Source organism: Pelobates fuscus, chromosome 3, assembly GCF_036172605.1.
Source record: "Pelobates fuscus isolate aPelFus1 chromosome 3, aPelFus1.pri, whole genome shotgun sequence".
In the NCBI taxonomy this organism is placed as follows: Eukaryota; Metazoa; Chordata; class Amphibia; order Anura; family Pelobatidae; genus Pelobates; species Pelobates fuscus.
The window spans coordinates 65145388-65164796 of NC_086319.1; the positions used below are offsets into that span (position 1 = coordinate 65145388).

The window sequence follows — 19409 nt, forward strand, 5'->3', positions numbered from 1 at the left end:
GTAATCATGCATACTTATGTTTAATACGTAAGCACAAAACTACATCTAATACCTCGACGATTATAATAGTTTATGTTTCAAAAATCATAGCATATCAACAAATGTTGTTGGGTTGTTGTTGGTTCTCCAACAAAGAACAAAATATAAATATTGTAAGGCTTGCCATAATTAAATGTTTTAAAGGGCGTAATGGTTTAGTAAACACAGTAAAAGAAGTAATTAAATCATTTAGTGTGGAATGAAAAAACAAATATTAACTAGCTGAAGACGAGGCAAGTCCCCAAATCCACTTCTGAAAAAAGATTTTGGGGAATATGAAATAGATTAGCAAAGTGCCATGTAAAGCGTTAACTTCAAACAGTTGAGATGTTGCAAGTTCATATTTAGGTTACGTTTTAACAGAAATCAGAAGGAAGACAGATCTATGTGATTCAGTAAACAATACTACTTACCCCTTGGCCGACCGCAACACGCTCCAAAGCCTTGAATGTAAAAAAAAAAAAAAAAAGATAAGGACGATTTGTTTACCGTTTTGTCAGATGATGTAACAAATGCACTGTCAGCATGAGCAGATTAATTATGTGACGTTAAATAAACTCACACACTCAGAGTGTTAGCCCTGTGCGATCGGTTGTTAATCAGATTTTTTTTTTACAGTGGTTTTAGTTTATTTAAGACAGACAGAGATAGGAAAAACACTTTCACACACATTGGAAGTTTGAAGAGCTAAGAAAATTCCATTATCGCTGGCCCTTTGCCTAACAAGCTACAGCAGCCACAGAAAATGTTCCATATTGTATTTTTTTCAAGTGTATATATATATATATCTTTATTCCTATCAAATGACATAATCAGGTAACATGATATGTTTATACAGAAAATGTTTTCTTTGCATAGTAATTACTGCATAAAAGACAGTTTAAAACCAATTTGGCTTAGCCATATGGCCTGATATTTAACACAAACAGAAAGATGTCATTTTTACAGATACATCCCAGCTCTAGTCGTGTTTTCACTAAGGTTGAATCTGACTAGAATCCAGTGTTGAATACAATGATATGAATTTTAAAATGTAGCCTTAAACTATATCGTTAAAATGAAAGCATCTAGTGTAGCGGCTCCCAAACTTTATTTGTACCAAAATACTTTTCTGCGACGGAGAAGTTTCTAAGGCACACAATCATTTTTTCTCCATTTTACCTTCATAATGTTATATATGTAACATTAAATTGCAGTCACACTAGATAGTTATGAACAGTTCTAGTCAAATCGGTTTATCAGTTTTAATTAACTCCCAATCTTATACTTCAGTACACTTTTTGAAAAACAACAACTCATGTAGAGTAACACTGAAATGGCATAAATTAAAGGACCACTATAGGCACCCAGACCACTTCAGCTCAATGAAGTGGTCTGGGTGCCAGGTCCATCTAGGGCAGGGGTTCTCAACCTTGTCCTCAAGGACCCCCTACCAGTCCAGGATTTAGGGATTACCTGGGTGTGTCTACAGTGTTTAGAAAAAGAAAAAAAAAAACACCTTAGAGTCTAAGGTGTTTTTTCTCCCTTTTTCTAAACACCTTAGACACACCCAGGTAATTCCTAAATCCTGGACTGGTAGGGGGTCCTGAGAACTGGGTTGAGAACCCCTGATCTAGGGTTAATCCATCTCATTGACAGCCGCTAGAGGCGCTTCCGTGCTTCTCACTGTAAAAAAACACAGTGAGAAGACGCTGACATCCATAGGAAAGCATTGAGAAATGCTTTCCTATTGACTGATTGAATGCGCGTGTGGCTCATGCCGCGCATGCTCATTCAGCGCTGACGTCAGAAGAGGGAGGTAATTTCCCCAGCACGAGGGAGCCCGGCACTGGAGAAAGGTAAGTGTTTAACCCCTTTTTCCCCCTTCAGCCCGGCAGGAGTGGGACCTTGAGGGTGGGAGGGGGGGGTCCTAAAGACCCTATAGTGCCAGGAAAACGAGTTTGTTTTCTTTGCACTATAGTGGTCCTTTAATCAGTGTTTTGCATTTCATTTTTCTCCTGGTTTGAAGCCTTCTCTTAAGCTAGTCCTGTTACTTTATTCTACCTACAGTGAGGGAAAAATATTTGATCCCCTCTAGATTTTGAACGTTTGCCCACTGACAAAGAAATGATCAGTCTATAATTTTAATGGTAGGTGTATTTTAACAGTGTAAGACAGAATAACAAAAAAAAATCCATAAAATTGCATGACAAAAAAGTTATAAATTGATTTGCGTGTCAATGAGTGAAAAGAGTATTTGATCCTCTACCCAAAATCTCCTTAATTCTCAATTTGGAAAGACCATAGAATATGACTGACTATATTAGGAAAGGACTGAAAACCCTGTATTGATTAAGGATTGCCCATCCTTAAACAATACAACTCTCAGCCCATCACTGGCATCCATGTTGGGTGACCTCTGGGTGCTAGAGAGAGCAATATGTTTTGGAAAACCACGCCCATGTGATCTGACAAAACATATGTGAAATGGCACCCACAGACTCTTTGTACCATTACTTTATCTAATTCTTCTGAGGAAGTGTTTTACATTTTGAAACTTATATTTGGTGCAAGCAAGATATATGCTGCAAAAATGGTTAAACACAATTACATGGTGTTCCAAAAACTGCTTGTTTCAACAACTGGAAACATTGTACTATTTATCTGAGGTATGGTTCTGCATCAACTACTACAACTACTACAAATATGAAACTCTTTTGCCCCAGATATCTCCAGGAAGTGGGGTAGAATGCTAGTCTTGTTTGTCAGGACATTGTCCAATGTCAAAAGAAAAAAAACACAATAATAGCGCCTTGCTGTGATTATACAAAGGTGTCTAGAAAAACAAAATATCAGGAATGCTTATTTTGAAAAGTAGGTATGTTTGCTCTGATTTTTAGCGCAATTTTTCTTTAACTATGTTAGGTAACTAAATCAATAATTGTCCCAGGATCTAGTCCAGCTCAATTACACATTTTAGATAACATAAAGAAGAGAAAATGGTTACCTGACGGCAATTGTAAGACCTTTCCAGGAGAAAAATATTGATCTCTGTGTGGTTTATATACATTTAAATTCACTATCATGTGCGTGTGTTTCTTTATGGTATCATAACTCAGTTTCAGTGTCTCCATACATTTCAAGATTTATTTTCTTTCCACGTCAATAAAACAGCAGTAAAACTACATATTTCTTTGACAGGGTTTCATTTAAATTCTAGCTTTGCTTAATGTTCATACCATGTATACATAAACATATAAGTCAGCCAGGCTACAAAACATCAATAAACAAAATAATTGTTTTGTATAGAACCGTTGGGAAGAGGGGAGATCTGCGAATTAAACAACAGTAAGTAAAAATACATATGCGTTTATTTTATGCATATATCGTTGGTTCTTTTGTACTTTCTAATCAATCCTTTAATACGATATACTTTTGGTACATTAAAAATTATAATTGCGGCGGGCAAAGCGGTCGGTCGCATGGTTGCGGGGCTCCCGACAATCGAGCCGACAAACCCCTTCTACAAACGAGCAAATACGACCCAAATACGCTCCAGATACTCACCGAGACCCACACATCCTCAATGGGTCGGAAAATGAAAAAGGCGAGAGCCGAAAAACCCCGACAAGGCATGGATATCGGGGCGATGTGGCGGCAAGCACAGGCCGCAACCGGAGCGCACATGGCGGCCATGCATGGCGGATGCTCTGATTTCTCAGACGGGACCTCTGAAGGAGAGGATGGGGACCACCCACAGCCCGAGACCATACAGGTACAAGCGCTGGTACAGGCACAGCCACCCATGAAAGCACCCACCCCAGTGACTATGGAGGCCTTAGGGGAACTCATGGCAGACCACCATAGAAAGATAGCTGCAGATGTGGCCCTGCTTAGGGAGGATTTTAAACTCATCACAACCAGACTGGGAGCTGTGGAAGGCACCGCCAACAATCACACAACACAGATCGCAGAATTACAAACGGCATTACATAGCATGAAGCAGCAAACCCTGCTCCACGAGCAGCTACTTGCCTCCCAAGAGGATAAACTTCGCCGTAACAACCTAAAACTTAGGGGAGTCCTGGACTCCGCCCCAGAGGCGGAACTACCACATTTGGCCAGAAGGCTTCTCACCACACTAGTGACCCCGAAAGCAGCCAAGGCAATCACCCTCGATGGCATATTCCGCCTACCAAAGTCAGCGAGAGCCCCACCAACCGCCACAGGGGACCTCATAGTCCGGTTCCAGTCCATCAGTGACAAGCAGGCAATCATGGCGGCAGTTAGAGGCCAACCGACACTTACCTTTGAGGGGATGACACTTTCCTTCTTCTCTGATCTCTCAGGGGGGACATTGGTGTGGAGGAGATCCCTGGGCCCATTCACATCCCTCCTACGACGACACCAAGTCCGGTACCGCTGGGGTCCAGGGCGCGCCCTTCAGATTGACCGAGGAGGCAGCTTTCATATAGTCCATAACATGCAGGAGGCCACGGAGGCACTAGGACTATTGAACCTCCCCACAACTGCGCTCACTACAGCGACAGACAAGGCTGGATCCACGCGCCCACTAGGGAGGAACGCAGCCGCACCGGAGTTTGTCCCTCGACGATCCCCTGCAAACCCTTACGTGGCAGCCACTACATGAACTGGAGCTCGATAATATGGGACTCACTTTAGGACATACAATACCCCCACCGTCGACCATTTGCATGAGACTCTATATATGTTACAGCTGAAATCATTTCGAGTTTTAATTTTGCACTACGGAAATAGTTTAATCTTTTAATTTTTCTTTTTTTTCACTAACCTCACCAGAACGTGCCTAATAAGTCCATGCCTACACATATGTTGACACACACAGTGCACACTTTATCTTACAGCATAGGGGCTTCCTACGCAGTACCACACCTCCACTAGACCCGCTTCAGCTGCGACGCGCCACCAAACGGTGGCATCGGCAGATAAAGGTCTAACGTTGCAGGTCTGGTCTTATGCAGCACTAGGCTGTGACCCTTATGCCTATCACAGATCACCCACCACACTAGGCCGACCATCATATCTTAGCAGCAATGCTTCCTACACTCACTTTACTCTTAAACCAGACAAAACGTATTACTGTTGACATTTTTGTACAAATTACAGGAGCACCCACACTAATACCGACAATCAAAAGCACTCTCACGCCATCTATCTATGGCTCCCCCGAGCTTCCACACAACGCAACACAGCTCATACCAACATAGGATAACTCTCATGAACATCCATGCACGGCGAATCATTATGCTTCAGAACCTAACTCTATGTAACCTATAATATGCTGGCAGCTATTGCCCCCCACAGCCAAACCAGCTACACTCATCATGTGCCATAGCTATGTGCCCTGCGAATGTTATTCTCACACTGTTTTACTGCCATATGTCAACGCGACAACTTAATGCCAGTGGTGTTACTAGCTTATTCCTAAGTTTTTAATGTTTTTAGTTTTGCGACTGATAACATAAAGCAAACCCTCTCGCAAGATAGTTAACTAGTTTTTGCTTATTTACAGTAGACGTACTCGACGTCCAAGTATTCACTTATACTCACAAAAAATGTGCAAGAAATCTGTATGTCATGACACTGTTATCTCATGTATGTTAAAATTGGGCTTGTACCGCTGTCGTGGCGCAGCAAGCTTGTTTTGTTCATGATTTGCACAATAAAACAAAGATTGACAAAAAAATAAAATTATAATTGCCCCCCAAAAAAATACAGCTGTTGAAACAAAAAACACACATGAGAACAGATTTAAATATGTAGCTACACTCTCACACCTGGGACAGAGTCAATCACATTGATGCAAACAGGATTATTCTCTAGAGTGAGAATTTTAGAGAATTCAAATAGAATTTAACATTTTGGGCCAATATAGCTGAACTGGAAGCAAAGATTATTATTATTTTTTTCCTTGTTTGGCTCTTTTGGTTTTAAATTTGAATTCACTTTGAATTACCGATAAATCTCACTTTAGTGAATAACCATGTAAGGTCCCCAAATCAGTCCTTGTGCAACTGCAACAGTCCAGGTTTTGTCAGTAGTTCTGTCGGAATAGAAAAGGGAAATACATAAACTCTACATTGTTGCAGGGCCATGAGGACTGGTTTGGGAAGCGCTGCTGTAAGTGCTATTTACAAAGAACTACATTTTGCAAGGCTTAAGAAATACTAAATAAAGAATTAAGGTCTTTATCACTTTAAAAAATAATTAAAGGGACACTGTAGGCACCCAGACCACTTTAGCTCATTGAAGTGGTCTGAGTGCAAACTCCCATCACCCTTAACCCTAGAGTGGTAATTATTGCAGTTTTGGGTTCTTCTACGACTAAGCAACGATGGACGTCCTCACACTATGCACGAGGACCTCCAGCGTCACCGAAATCCCCATAGGAAAGCATTGAATAATGCTTTCCTATGAGGAAATCCTAATGCGAGCATGGCCATTGCCGTGCATGTGCATTAATTCTCCCCCGCCAGAACTGGACCCAGGTAAATGACTGTAGGGGCTATTAACCCTTTCAGAGCCGCGGGAGGGGGCATTGACAAAGAGGGAAGCTATAGTGCCAGGAAAACAACTATAGTTTCCCTTTAAGGCCTTTTTATTTATACCTTTGGACTGTTTTGCCGGTTGAAGTGGGATCACTTGTCATCGAATCCTTCATGGATGTTAACATTAGGAGGAAGCTCACTATAGAACATGCATTGTTTCCTGCAAACTAGCCAGTTGACCAAAACTTATCCCATGGAAACAAACCTGCAATTTTTTTAAATCAGCGTCTTAAGATAAATATATGGTCTCACACACACACCGTTCTAATGTGGTGAGATCACAAGTTTGCATACATGCATTGGTGCCACGTGGGATGTATGATACCATTAAAGGGTAGAAACGGTTAACATTTGGCAAGGGCCAGTGCAAGGATTTTTGGGTACACAGGGGAAGATAATTTTGGCACCCCCACCCACCCAAAAAAAAGCATCTTCACCTGTGTGCCTCTTAACCCGCCTTTTGTTTCTTAAAACTCTTTTTTAAATGTCTTACCCCCTTTAGTGTATCCTATCCCCTATGTTTCCCTACTGTGGGTCTTACACCTCCCTTAGCCCAATAGCCCTTCTGTATCTCTTTTTCCTCTTCTCTAGCCCCTCTGTGTCTCTTTTACCCTCACCCCCTTTGTATTTCCTCCCCCAGCACCTCTGTGTGTCTTTCTCACCCCAGGATCATCTGTGTGTCTTTCTGACCCTCCCCTGTCCCTTAGTGTTCCTCCACCCGCCCTTCCCCCACTTAGTGCCCTCCCATCCCTCTTAGTTTGTCCCCCCCTTAGTGTTCCTCTCCCCTCCCTTTCCTCTCTTTTTGTGCCTCCATCCTCCCCCTTAGTATTTATTTTCCCTTTCCTCCCCAGTCCCTTAGTGTTCCTCCTGTCCCTTAGTTTTCCTCCCCTCCCTCCATGGTGTGCCTCCTACCTGTTTTGCTCTTTTGTAGTGTGGTCGAATGAAGTGGACCGCGGTACAGGAGCTTCAGTTTCCTGTACCCAGCCGGACTGACAGGACGTGCTTTTTCAGTGAGCACTTCCTTTGAGTCTGGCCAGGTAAAGGAAACAAATGCTCATGTACCACGGTACACTCCACTCGGACACGCCACAATGAGTGACTGGCAGGAGGGAGCATTTCCCTCCTGCCTGGTCACTCGAAGCTAGCGCACGCAGGGCCGGTGCGCCTAAGGTGGTCGCCTGTCCCGCCTTATGGACTCGCCGGCCCTGCATTTGGCATGCTAGCTGCTGTGGACTATAATTTTTAATATCACTGGGGCACATTGGGAACATAACCACCATGATGATAAATACTAGGCACCACTGGCTGTGATGGAAAATGCAATGTAAAGGGTGCATTGAAACCAATATGCTCAAAAATCATGTTAAAGGAACACAATAAGCACTATTATAGCTTTATGCTATTGAAGTTGTTATGGTGACCAAAGTTCACGGACGCCAGTTTATAGTTCAGTGTTATACTACTTTATAAAGGTTTAACACTAAGTGATGGTCCCTTAGTACCTGCAGCCCAATAAGGTGTAATTAAATTGCTCTTTAGCCATACATATTCATATAAGCAATAGACAGCTGACTGTTCCAGGTTGCCAGTGTTTTTGCCATTAAAAACCCTTAAGTATAAGGTGGCTACAGAGGATTCCACACTTGAATTAGATGAAAAGTTAATGGGAGCTTGTATGTCCCTTTTAAGTGATTCAAGTGAGGAGCTGATATTTTATTTTGAATTAACCTTTTTCTTAAAGGAAAACTCCAAGCACCATAACCACTACAGGGCACTGGCATCGTCTACTAACTCTGGAGAGCCAGAAGCTTGTGAGCTAGATCTTCCATTAGCTGTCCTTAGCTAAACCCTTCAGTAAATTGCACATTTAAGACCAAAATGCACAAGCTTAAAAAAATACTTGCAACTCCCTCGTCAATTCCCTACAATTCTCTTTTTAGTGAATAGCCCATTTCTATATAATACGAATTGGCCAGACATGTTCAAGAAGTGTAGTTCTATGTTGTTTAAACTGCATATTACATTTACTTTCCCCATGGTAAACCACAATATTTTAGAGATTTGAATACAATTGCGTAGATGCAGGCTGTTTTCCAAATCTTCACATTTTCAGCCTGCTACCCATTGTATATTCTAGTTACAAATCCCAGAAAGACAACATGTTTTTTAAATAATTTTCAGGTCAACTATAAGGCTTCATCAGACATAATATTTTGGCTGGGAGACTTTTTCTGTGTAATGTTTCATTTGTTCCGCGTATGAATAAAACTTAAGAAGGGAAAACATGTTACAGGCGCATTTAGACTTTTAGCAATCTCTTTACATAGCCCAAATGCACAAACACTGACACTTAACAAGAATATAACATACATAAATACTGACATCGAGTAGGACATACCAAACAAGCTGACATTCTAGCATTACGTCCAATGCAACAGCAGTTTTTCTTCAAAAACTGGCTTAATGGAAAACCCCATGCTTCCACCGTCTTAGCTGTAAAATAAAACAGAAATGATAAAATCTCAGTTTCCCAAATTAGTCTCTCTCATCCTCGATGTATGCATACAGTAGTCAAGGTAGCGTGCAGTCTGTTCCAGTTGTACAAAAAAAACAAGACAGACGTTGAATGTTCTGTACAGGATTTAAACCCGTTGTTGTTCCAAGTATGTGTCTTCTACAGTTAACAAGGTTCTTTTCCCACTTTATTACAGAATATGCAAACATTCTATTATTAGTGCAAGCAATGTAACAAGATATGAAAAATAACAATGGCTTAATCTCTTTGGCAATAAGTATACAGTCGACATTGCAGAACATTATATTATGGGACAGAATGAAAGAAAGTTAACACTGTTTTTCTTTGAATCCAGCGTGGTATTTTGGCAAACCTTCACTACGTGATTTGTGTTTTTCTATTTACTTAGATGTCATAAGTACGCTCAAGGTCCCTGTTCTGTATTCTTCCAGTTTGGAACAGCTGCAAACGTCTAAGTTGTTCTCTCAAAATATTTAGATTTGCTTCTCCTCCAAAAATGTAATTTAATTTGGCTTAGCCTCCAATTGTTGCCTTAGTGGACAACAAAGCTTAATGCAACCAAAATGGTTTAATAAATGTTCTGATGTAGAAGAAGCACTTAAGAGGTACAATGCATGTCAAACATTCCAGAATTCAGTTTTTTCAAAACAGTCCGAGGACATTTCTGACAAATACCATTTTCTTTCAGCATTTGCTTAGAGACCACACAGTCCTATGATTGTGATGGTGATAATCTAGCCTAAGGATCTTACAATCTAAATAAACTATGGCTCATTAATGCTAGAAGGCTTGGAGAATGTACCTCGGCTTCACAGTGAAAATCTTAACAAGATGAGAACAAAAAAGTTACAGAAAATTGTCCAGTAATGTAAGACCCCACTACGCTCCAAACAGAGAGGTACTTGTATATAAATATAATGCAAACGAATTAGATCACAAGGTCACTGCATCCATAAAAGAAAAAATATCAAAAATACTTGACATTTAAGTTTCATGAACCTAGAGCTCTAATAAAATAATATAATAATAATTTAAAATAAAGTTGCTTATTTGGCAGTGCGTTACCTTATATTGAAGTTGTCACTATTTATAGTGACACATTCTGTCACTGGTGTTTACTTTTAGTTAAACTCAATAGGTAACTCAGAGGGTGATTCACTAATCATCAGATTTTCACCCAATGAACTAAAAAACATCAGAATATGGACAATCCCACATTTAAAAAACACCATTTTAAAAAGTAAAAAAAATACAATAAAAAGCTGATTTGTTAATAAAAACTGTTTTTTTTTTTTAAGGGAGTGTGTGTCAGGTTGCTATGTACAGGGTAGGGGGTAACCCCTAATTATAATATTGAAAGACCAAAAGACCGAGCCTAAATATGAAGGGGAAGTAGAGTTAAGAAATAAAATCAACTCCATACGGACCCTTCATTAGAGAAAGAAACCCACATATAAGACTTAACTTTCATTAAGATCTATTTAAAAAAAAAAATAGAATGTGTAAACCTAGGTAGCAGTTACATTTGTATGCTCTTTTCTCTCTAACAAGATATGGAAGTTACAACATATCCAATACCTTAGCTTCGATTTCTCGGAAGATTAGACATTAGATTTATTATCTCATTAAGTCTCAAGTCTTAACAATGAGCATTTTTGTTTACTTGTTACGTTTTTACACGCTATAGCCTTGCTATTATAGGTTTACACTCTCTATTTTTAATAAATCTTACTAAAAGTAAATCTTATATATGGGTTGCTTTCTTTAATGAAGGGTTCGTTTAGAGTTGATTTTATTTCTTAACTCTACTTCTTCATATTTAGGTTCTGGCTTTTGGTCTTTTAAAAAGCCTATATGGTTCAATATTAGTTGAATGGGGGCTGAAGTCCTCCCTTATTTCCCTCCACCTGCCCAAGGGGATAGAGCCTGTAAAATAGCAGGTGGGACTGAGTCCACCCCAAGTCGCCACCGTGGCATCAGATGGAGACTTTATTTGAAATAATAGGAAATTAAGAGATTACTGTCCACCCCAATTCCCCCACCCATACCTGGCAGATGGGGGCTAGTAAATTCATTCTTCTAAATCTTCTTTTCTCTATCACCAGAAAATAGTAAAAATAAAATACATAATAACGCAATACAAACATTGAAAATTAAAAAAGAAAAAAAAAAAACAACCGACCCTCCAAAAAAATTAAAAACCAGATGCAATAAAAAACATAAATCCATCTATACATTAGTATGGCACATTTGAAGCATGCATGAGTGTATCTAGAGCATCATGGGGTTAACGATATTGCCCACACCAGTAAGTACTGTGGACCTTCAGAGAAGGAACTGTTCTTTGTTAAAGCCATACAGATTGTGAACTACCAACAAATTGGGTCCCAACCAACTGGTGAGTAACGTGTAACAAAAAAATTAAAATTCAGTTAAGAAAAATGTTTTGGTGTAGACTTCAGTTGATTCATACTATTGCATTTGCATAGACACAAAGAAGAATAAAATAAACTACAGTGCAGCTCTGGGATCAAAGTTGAAACTAACAAACATTTCAATTTATGGTTTTAAGGATTGCAGTGTCAAACGTTAACCACAGTTTTAGGGTATCAGATATAGCCTGTTCTGTAAAGTGTTTTTGCAATATCTAATGAGAATACAATCCTGCCAGTTGTCCTCTCTCTAATCCATGAGGACCAGAAGGGTGGTGCCAACAAGGTTAAAAAGTTGTATTGCTCTTCGGTCTCACAATATTTTTAAATCAAATTATATTAAACAATAAATCATAAATCCCAAAAGATGAGGTCATCAGTATAAATGACAATATAACAATATGGATATGTGTATACCCCGTCCCACAGCAATAACGGTTATACATATTTGTTCCATCTCAAAAATTGGAAATATTATAACCTCTTTACAGTAAATGCTAGCTGTGAAAAAAAATATTAAAATATGTTACTTTTGACCATTGCAGGAAAAACATGAGGTTACAATCAAAGTCACTTTGGGACAGCCTGTTATGTACAAAACACAAAAACAATTTATAAATCATTACACCTATCTTCTAAAACGTAAACATTTTTCCCCTGTATGATTCAAAACAGATGGAATGTACAGTATTTTATAAACATGTAAGCCTTCAGCTAATAGTAAGAGTATGTAAAAGGTCACAGTGAGTCTTATGTTTTAAATATGTGCATCTGGCTGATCTGACTTTCAGCAAAGAATCGCACCGTTATCTCGATGCACCTGCTACTCACATCCTTTAAATCACTGTGATAAGAATATATGGAGTGAAATATAATGTTAAAAGGTTCTTATTATTTTTTCCATTAAAACTAGCACTAACATTTTTTGCCATTGCACGCTAATTTACCTTTTTTTTTATTAAGCAATAGATAATGCTGATAGATTTTAATACATAAGACTCCACCCCAATATGTAACTTTTTTTCACTCTGTTTTGTGAATGAGGAGATACTGTTAGGATGAGAGCATCAGCGGACATTTGCCGCCTATCAGCAGGACCCAATCCGAGGCTTCCTGATTGAAGCCTCGGACTCAAACATAAATGAAAGGGCAGAACAGACGGGGCTGGACTGAAGACTTTGAGGTTAAACTGTTTGTAAACTGTTCATTTAACCCTTGTAAGTGAGCTGGTGCTCTGAGCCTCCTCGCAACATAACCTTATTCTTATAAAGTCATGGTGCCCTGAGTGTTCCTTTAATTTAATGCATCAATACACAGTGTGCACTTTGTTGACAAGGGGATTCCTCAAGAGATGTCAGTTAGTGACTTTCCAGTGTATTCTCCGGCTTGCAATCCAGATCAATGTGTGATTTTATTTATATTTTAGCATTATTGCTCTCATTATTAAATTTAATATATCTTCAAACAACTCTTGTTTATTCTGACAGTAACAGTATTCATAGCGCTGATCAACCAATGTATTTTTATTTTTTCTTATACTGTACCTCTTTAATTTCCCTAAAACGCACACTGTGAAGAATACTGTAATGAGGCGGTGTAGCAATTGCCTAGGACTGACATGTTTGCCTGATGCTCCATGAAGAATTTTCTTTACAGCCAACTTACTTACCTTTTAACCCCTTAAGGACACATGACATGTCTGACATGTCATGATTCCATTTTATTCCAGGAGTTTGGTCCTTAAGGGGTTAAAGCAATTTCAGTGGTTATATTACGGTCCCTTGTTTTGGAGCATATGGGGCAGTGATCTACGTCTTCAAAAAGCAACTCTCTCACTAAATCTCAGAATATTGGGTGTCACGGCAATGGTGCATAATTCATTGTTGCACTATAGAATATTGTCATTTAATGTAATTGGTGTAGTTCATAAATTAATTGGCCGCCTGGTAGAGGTGGTATTATCAATTTCAAAAGGGGTTAATTTGATTGTATGGGAGGTCAGAAGGTTTATAACCTAAATTCCTCTTTGAAGCTGAGGACCCAATAGAGCTACTCTGTAAGGTGTAGGATCTCACACATAAGTGGCCTGGAAGTCTGGTTTCTATGTATGTCTGTCTGGATGCATGCATATATGTATCAAAAAGGGGGGGAGGGGGGGATATATAAGTGGATTTCTCCTACTTGGGGGTTAACCCCTAGTGAAATAAATTCACCAAAAATACAAAATAATAGAAAGAACGTAGAGAGAAAGGACAGGAAAAATAGGTAGAGATAATCCTGATAGAGTGGGTTTCCCTCAATCTGGAGGGAAACTGAAGTGGGAAAAAGTAGGTAGTTAATTCCCAAAAATAAAACTTAGCTTTTAATTATAACTAAAAATAAAAGTAGCGGTTGGTATAGTGACCCACCAAAACACAAATATATATATATATATATATATATATATATATAAATGTGGCAACACCAGGAGACAGTGGAACAAAACAGTGAGCCACTGTGACTTACAAAGTCGAAAGGGTTATACTGTTAATGATACAAAGCCACCAAAGTGTATACAGCGGTGTAAGCTGCTAACTAAATACCTGCTACTGAGTATATATAGCAGAGCGTCTGTTCAAGCGGTATGATCATTAAATAGATGAGCTTGCCGTTTTCAAAACACTATTTAGAGACATTATAGCGGTAAAGTAGCTGTGCAAGTGGTCTGTAATGAAATAAGCTTGCCGTTTATAATGCACATATATACAGACGTTTAGGTAGTAAGTAGCCGAGTCGGTATATTAGCCAAATTGACCAAACAACTTTTGGCAGATTCTCAGACTGCTAAACCAAGGTTGTGGGAGAGAACGGTAAATTTGCAGTATTTAAATCGCTAATACTGGTAAAGCGTGAAAGGATGACTGAGCTCCTGAAAAGCTCAAATACAAAACTGATAATCAAAAGGGGAGGGGGGAGAGAAAACTGCAGATAATATGGTGTATAGTAAAGGAGACTATCTGCCTGTCACTAGTGACCCTAGCAACTTGTGCCTTCGAGGGCACCCCTTAGCAAAAAGCCTGATTTCTCCTGATCGCTAGTGCAGTGATATAAAGTCCCAACCTCCCAGCAGAAAGCCAAAACAGGCTAGAGAAAAATTTAGCTGAACTTGCTTCTAGATAGAGCAGATGAGTCAGTGTTGCCGTGTGTCTAACCCTGTTAGAAAATCTTGACAGGGATAGAATGTGACACTGATGATGCAGTGTGCTGGATAACGCCAGGTGAGAGCCCCTGACGTACGTTTCGCCACTCTGGCTCTTCAGACCGCTATAATGTCTCTAAATAGTGTTTTGAAAACGGCAAGCTCATCTATTTAATGATCATACCGCTTGAACAGACGCTCTGCTATATATACACTCAGTAGCAGGTATTTAGTTAGCAGCTTACACCGCTGTATACACTTTGGTGGCTTTGTATCATTAACAGTATAACCCTTTCGACTTTGTAAGTCACAGTGGCTCACTGTTTTGTTCCACTGTCTCCTGGTGTTGCCACATTTTTTATATATATATTTATATTTGTGTTTTGGTGGGTCACTATACCAACCGCTACTTTTATTTTTAGTTATAATTAAAAGCTAAGTTTTATTGTTGGGAATTAACTACCTACTTTTTCCCACTTCAGTTTCGCTCCAGATTGAGGGAAACCCACTCTATCAGGATTATCTCTACCTATTTTTCCTGTCCTTTCTCTCTACGTTCTTTCTATTATTTTGCATGCATATATGTATGTCTATGTATGTCTGACTGCAGGCATGTCTGTCTATGTATGTATGTCTGTCTGCATGCATGCATGTCTGTCTATGTATGTATGTCTGTCTGCATGCATGCATGTCTGTCTATGTATGTATGTCTGTCTGCATGCATGTCTGTGTGTATGTATGTCTGTATGCATGCATGTATGTATATATGTATGTCTGTATGTCATTATATATTTATGTCTGTATGTCAGTATGAATGTATGTCTGCATATCATTATGAACATATGTCTGTGTGTACGTGTGTATGGATGTCTGTATGCATGTATGTCTGTCAGTAGTTCTGTATATATGCATGTATGTCAGTCTGTATGTATGAATGTATGTCTGTGTGCCATTATGAATGTATGTATGTATGTATGTCGGTGTCTGTATGTATGTATGTGTCTTTATGTCCTCATGCATGTGTGTCTGTATGTATGTTAGTATGTGTCGGTCTTTTACTATGTATGCCTGTGTGTATGTCTCAGTATGTGTGTGTCAGTATGTATGCCTGTTTCAGTATGTGTGTCTGTTAGTACGTATCTGTGTCCTTTTGTATCAGAGTGCGTGTTTGTGTCTGTGTGTGTATTCCTGTGGGCGGTATTTGGAGGCGGACCCAGTGGGCGGTATTTGGAGGCGGGCCCCTGGGGGCCCAGACCCTGAGCTGAGTTAGGGGCCCCAAAATTTCTGGTGGCGGCCCTGTTCATCACATGCACTTCACTCATATGTATCCAGTGTTTCTCCACAAACCCCTCCTAAATCGCCTAAATGCAAACACTCATCCCCAACCTGTAAATCTTACTCCCACCTTCTCTTCCTTTCCACCCTACTGCTCCTAGCAGCTGGTACTACTCAGCCACCTGGTACAAACACCAGAAACCACAACAACCTAATACCCATTCCAGGTAATTCTCACTATAATTCCTCCTTTAAAGCTGCCCTCTGGAATGCACCTTTAAATCAACTTCCATCCATGACCTATTTATCTCACATTCCCTAAACCTACTTGCACTAACAGAAACTGCTCCCTCTGATACTGCTACCCCTGCCTCACTGTCCTTTGTGGGTCTTCACTTCACCCAAAATCCAAGACAAGCAGAGAGTAAAGGTGGCGGTGTAGGTTTTCTCCTTTCACCCCACTGCTCCTTTAAAACTCTGCCCCCCCCTTCCCTCTCTTTTCCATCATTTGAAATTCATTCAATTCGCCTTTTCAAACCCTTCTTTGCTAACATTGACGTTATCTATCGTCCCCCTGGTTCCCCTCTCCTCTTCCTTGACCACTTTTCTGCCTGGCTACCCTACTTCCTCTCTTCTAACATTCCATCCCTAATTCTTGGAGACTTCAATATTCCCATTAACCCACCTTTGAACCCAGCAGCCTCTAAATTACTTTGAATTACTTCCTCCCTTGGGCTACTGCAGTGGGCTAATTCTCCCACTCATGCAGCTGGCAATACCCTCAACCTTATTTTCTCCTATTCATGTACAGTATCTAATATCTGCAACACTCCATTTCCACTCTCTGATCACTACCTCTTATAATTTGCTCTTGATTACCCCCTCACCCAACAACCGCAGCCTAACCCCCCTCAACTCAGGAGGAACATTAATTCTATTGACCTCCAGCAGATGTCAGCTGACATTGATTCACAACTGCTATCTATCCCTTCCCTCACTGGCCATCTCCACATATAACACGACCCTCACCTCTGCCCTGAACGCTGCAGCCCCACTCCAAACATGCACCTCGAGGAGGACACGACCCTTGGCATACTAAATCAACACGCTATCTGCAGAGTTGCTCCCATTGTGCTGAACGCTCCTGGAGGAAGTTCCGCACCCAGGCAGATTTTCTCCCTTATAGATTCATATTGCATTCATACAGCGCAGCCCTTGCCCTCACCAAACAGTCATACTTTTCCTCTCTCATTAGTTCATGCTCCCGCAATCCCAGACGTCTATTTGACACCTTTAATTCTCTTCTCTGCCCTGCTGTGGCCATCCCCAAACTAACCTTACAGCGGATAGCTTTGCATGCTACTTTACCAATAAGATTGAACAGCTAAGGAAAGAATTCTCCCCTCCTTGCCGTTCTCATTCTCAACCACACGTAAATCATGCCTTTCTTACCCTTCAGACTTTCTCCCCGGCTACTGAACAAGAGGTGGCTGAACTTCTCCATTCTTCTCGCCCCACCACTTGCCCGCTCGACCCTGTCCCTTCTCACCTCATCAGATCTCTCTCCCCTTCAGGGCCGGACTGGCCCACCGGGATACCGGGAAATTTCCCGGTGGGCCGTCGGTACCTGGGGCCGGGCAGACATGTGGGTGTCCTGGCGGCCGCTGGAGGAACTTTTCTGGCGGCCGCAGGGGAAGCTGTGCTGTGTCTGCTCTCCAGCGCGCTACTGAATGAGACCGGGGCCGGAATATGACATCATATTCCGGCCCCGGTCTCATTCAGTAGCGCGTGAGGGCGGGGGAGCAGACACAGCACAGCTTCCCCTGCGGCCGCCAGAGAAGTTCCTCCAGCGGCCGCCAGCACAGTTTCTTCTGCGGCCGCCATCCCTGCACTGGCGGATCCAGGGGGGGGGGGGGGGTGGGCAAGTGCCACCCCGAGAATCCGAAGTTCTCCCTCTCCCCTGTCGGCTAATGCAGGGCTGGCCTGTCCAAGTGCCAGCCCTGCAATGTGCCTTCATGGACCGGAGGGGAGATCAGAGATCTCCCTCTCCGGTCCGCAGGCTCAGTCTGCAGCTCCTTCAGGTCCTTCTCTCGCGAGCACGGAGCGTTACCACGGCAACGCTTCGGATCTCGCGAGAGTGAACTCTAGCCCTGGAGACCGGGGCTAGAGTTCACTCTCACCACATGGACCACCAGGGATTCCCCACCGGACCACCAGGGATTGAGAAATGTCCCCCCTCCTCCCTAAACAAAGGTAAGAAGGGAGGGGGGGACATTATTTATATTTAAAAAAAACAAACACACATTTTATCAAATAAAAAAAAAAACATTGAAAAAAAGCCCCACATCCTTATCACACACATACCCTACAAACACACACATACACTGCCCCCACTCACACACATTGTCCCCCAACTACATAGACTGCCCCCATACACACACATTGCCCCACATACATACACTGCCCCCATACACACATACTACTGATCCCACACATATACACTTCAACCATACACACACATTGCCCACATACACTGCCCCCAATACACACACACACACACCCTACACACACATTGGCCCCCCACACACATACACTGCTTCATACACACAAACTTCCCCCCATACACACAAGCTTCCCCCCCATACACACATTGCCCCCCACTCACACTGCCACGCACACACACACACTGCCCCCCCTAACACACACTGCCGTCCTCACGTACACACTGCAACTTTCACACACACACACACACACACACACACTGCTCACACAGTCCTTCTTACAAAACACACACACACACTGCACCCCTGCTCCTATGCCCTACTACAGCCCCATTTCCAAGCAGACCTCAGGTAAGTTGTCAAACTGTTCTTAAACGGTTTGACTACTTACTCTGGGAGGGGGTACTGGCACCATAACCACTACACTGAGCTGTAGTGGGTATTGTGTCTGGATTATTTCTCTAAATAATCTGCAAGTGCCCCTCCCGAGGTCAGGCTCTGGATCCGCCACTGCATCCCTGCTCCTCCAGTGGCCGCCATCACACCCAGCTCTCTGCCCTGCCTGACCCCCCTGGCCGGTCACCCACAGGTAATATGTGTTATGCTGTCAGTGTGTGTGTGTGTGTCATGGTATGTGTCTGTCTGTGTCATGGTGTGTGTGTGTCATGGTATGTGTCTGTCTGTGTCATGGTGTGTGTGTGTCATGGTATGTGTCTGTATCATGGTGGGTGGGTGTGTGTCTGTGTGTCATGATGTGACTAGGAGGTGTCACTTGGAAGCAATGTAAACACTGCCTTTTCTCTGAAAAGTCAGTGTTTACATTGAAAAGCCTGCAGGAACAGGCTATAGACACCAGAACCACTACATTAAGCTGTGTGT

The 19409-nt window shown here is 41.5% G+C and overlaps 1 protein-coding gene across 1 annotated transcript in view; it reads right to left on the bottom strand.

The window, feature by feature from the left end:
- The window catches only part of METTL25 (methyltransferase like 25), a 278234-nt gene that overhangs the window by 107324 nt on the left and 151501 nt on the right, over positions 1 to 19409 (bottom strand). Inside the window, exons 7-8 of the mRNA XM_063447133.1 lie at positions 9007 to 9101; positions 453 to 482 (exon numbers count right to left, since the gene is read on the bottom strand). Coding sequence (XP_063303203.1) covers positions 453 to 482; positions 9007 to 9101 — 125 coding nt within the window. The remainder of the gene's footprint in view (positions 1 to 452; positions 483 to 9006; positions 9102 to 19409) is intronic.